At 36.4% G+C, this 3,222-nt stretch overlaps 1 protein-coding gene across 1 annotated transcript in view; it reads right to left on the bottom strand.

The window, feature by feature from the left end:
• The window catches only part of LOC104954613 (ubiquitin carboxyl-terminal hydrolase 25-like), an 11,451-nt gene that overhangs the window by 1,597 nt on the left and 6,632 nt on the right, over positions 1-3,222 (bottom strand). The window contains exons 2-6 of the mRNA XM_010781763.1: positions 2,725-2,792; positions 2,548-2,624; positions 1,527-1,675; positions 477-604; positions 281-376 (exon numbers count right to left, since the gene is read on the bottom strand). Coding sequence (XP_010780065.1) covers positions 281-376; positions 477-604; positions 1,527-1,675; positions 2,548-2,624; positions 2,725-2,792 — 518 coding nt within the window. The remainder of the gene's footprint in view (positions 1-280; positions 377-476; positions 605-1,526; positions 1,676-2,547; positions 2,625-2,724; positions 2,793-3,222) is intronic.

Here is a 3,222-nt window from a genome sequence, read left to right as displayed (position 1 = left end):
AGGTGGCTAATGTCGGGCATGATGACGTTTAGTCGTCTCATTTAGACACTTGTTGGCAACCACATTTTTAATTCACCAGTGGGGTATTTACTGACGTATTTTATGTTGTAAACCAAAAAAATATCTTCAGCACAGACCTTATTTTAGGCTTCTGACCAAAAACACGTTCACAAAACCATTGACTTCTAGACGAGGAACAGTAAGTGCTAGAATGCTGACTCATTACAGGGTTTTAGGACTAATTCCTGCAGATTATAAAGTCATATCTGAAGTCTCTAACCACTCAAGTTTCTGTTGCAGGGCTGCGAGTTGATCCTTCAGTTTTTTCACGTCTCCTCTCCTCTCGTGGGTCTGGTTTATGTTTTTGTGAAGATATCTGCACACAGAAAATCAGTATGTAATGTTTGTTGAAGGCATTCATCTTCGCTTCTTCATTTGTATGATATAATAATACTATGGTCTTAGAAGAAGCTCACCTGTCCATATAAATGATTTGAGGGAACTCCAGTTTCTTGTGGATCTTTTCGGGGCGACCGAGCTGAGTGTTGAACTCAAATCTCGACAGCTCGAATGTCAAGACTGGGGGTAACTTTTTGAACCATCTCTGCAACCAAAATAAAACAACAGTATTAGCAGAGCATCAAAATTATGAAAATTGAAATTCAACTTAAGTAAAAGTAGGTAGAACCAGCAAAACAAAGTTATATTATTGGAGTACTTATTAAAGTAGCCGATGCAGAAAATATTTATTTCTTAAAACTCAAATTATTGTAAATAAATAAATGAAATCAAACACAAAATTCATTAGTTGAATTTTTCACCTCCATTTTTCTCTTAAGTTACAACAAAACATATTATTTTAATGTATTTTTAATGCAAACATCTTATTTTGTTAAAGTCCTTAATTGAAACTATGAATACAAAATAAATAAAGTAAGTATAATCAGCTAAATGTACTTAAAGTATTCTCAGTTGAAATACCCAATGCAGAAAAATCTAAAAGAGTGTTCAGTAAAAAACACCCAAAAAACTACAATTATTCTTCTCAATTTCTCAAAAGGCTTTTCTTGTTGGTTGGTTTAATTTACAAGAAAACATTATATTGTATGAACTGTATTTTAGAATCAGAATCAGAATACCTTTATTAGTCCCACAGAGGGGAAATTTGCAGCGTTACAGCAGGAAAGAGCCACAGACAGCTTAGTGTTGCATATCGTACACGCGTTAAAAAAGTACTAAGTTATAATATAATAAACAATATGCTAAAAAAAGATAAAAACTAAAAAAAATTACATAATTTTCAAAAATACAGATAAAAAAAATAATATATTGTCATATGCACAAAGCTACAGTGTAGAAATGAAAATCTTAAGCGTCTTTGAGTTTTTAGAAAAGCCCTATATAAGTGTCATTGTTCTCCAGCAATCCAACATATATAATAAAATACAAAAATATAAATGAAAAGTAGTGCAAAAAGTCTATATGTAAATAGAATATGATATGTAGAGTACTATGAAGTTATCCACCTCTCGTCCAGGCGTGACGCTGTGATCTGCGTGCAGAGACTCGATCTCTCTCTCCACCATCGCTCCCTCCAGACACTCGTCCAGGTTGTTGAAGCCGTTCACCTGCAGAGGGTACTGTCCAAACTGCTCGATGTTACACAACGTCTTACCTGAAACAACATTCACACGGATGAACATCTCATCTTGTTTCTTTTTGTTGATGTATAACAAGTATATATTATCAGCTTTATCCTGTACAGTGATTCATAATTCAAAAATAAAAGGTCCAGAAAGTAAGTGTTAGATAATGTTGGGAAAATCCTGAATGTCCTCTTCCAACATGAGAGTCACATGATAACAAAGGTATCCCAACTGTAGCTGTGAACATGACAGGATGTGTGATTACCAAGAAGAGCATCAGGACTGTTTGAGGCATATGATAGCTATGTGATTAACATGATGATTCAGCCTCTATGGAGAGAGACATATGACAAGCATGCTCATTTCTGACGTGGAGCTAATCTGAAGTAAACATTGAATACTGCTTTCTATTCCTCCATCTTGTGACTGTGGAACTCCCTCTCTTGGATATCAGCATGTGAAGGACACTGTTCAGGAACTAGTTGATGCTCTGTATGTGATGACTACTTCCATTCTGGAGAGGATCACAGATACATGGATCCTGAGATTCAAGCTCAAGCCGGGGACCAGTGAGATTTTTCCCAACAGATAAGATGTACTTTAATCTCAATTTTGGAAATGTTAGCGTTGCCGCAGCATAAGAGACAAGGCATTGCACATAAGAGACATTGAAAGAGTAGCAATAAACAATAAACATCTGTTGTTATAGGAAGTTCAGATTTAGGCTTGTTTTTCTAAATAATGGCCCCCAGAAAGAAACAGGACCATACCTACTTAGCCCTGGCAATATTAGCATTGTGACCAACGTCTTGGTAGGGAATGTTCTATTTCACATTATACCAACATACAGAATGTGTATTGGTAAATTCATATTGATTTCCACGGGGACAGAAACTCATACCTTCGTGTCTTCTTTCTGTCACAAAGGTACCGTAGAAAAGCTGGACCATTGGGTTCTTCTGTTTGTCTTCAACTTTACTAAAAGTAAAAACATGACATTTTATATCAGTTTAAAACAATAAACAAAGGGAGAAGGAGAATAGTCCCTGCATGTGAAGGACGTACACTTTATACTTACTCTTTGGCAGCGAGCTGAAACGCGTCCTCCAGCCAGTCCAGCAGTTTGTGGGAAAATTCACTGACGTCCTGAAATAAAAAAACATTAGATTAAGATCAGTATAAGTTTAAAAACTGTTAATATTTCCCCTTCAAAACACAAAAAAGGGCCTCATCTCCCTCCTGAGGAAATGATCCACACACAATATAAGAGACGGAGGTGAGCTAAGAAGCCTCAACAAAAACATATCATAACTTTGTCACTCTTTCATTGTGGTTACTTTCTAGATTTAAACCAGAATAACATCCTCACAGAAATGCACATAACAGCATGTCTGTCACGCAGGCAGATAGGCAGACAGGCAGACAGCAATAGTAGGCAGACGACAACAGCCAGAAGACAGACAGACGGATGGATAGATTTCAATTATTCCGGAGTGTAAACAGCTTATTACAAGGACAGAGTCTCAGGTGGGTCTCAAGTACCAAATAGTACTTCTGAAGTCTGTGGTTTATATCC

Source organism: Notothenia coriiceps, unplaced genomic scaffold (genome assembly GCF_000735185.1).
Source record: "Notothenia coriiceps isolate Sejong01 unplaced genomic scaffold, NC01 NC01_scaffold00023583, whole genome shotgun sequence".
In the NCBI taxonomy this organism is placed as follows: domain Eukaryota; kingdom Metazoa; phylum Chordata; class Actinopteri; order Perciformes; family Nototheniidae; genus Notothenia; species Notothenia coriiceps.
Note: the sequence above shows the minus strand (reverse complement) of the source record. Positions and strands in the feature narration are given on the sequence as shown.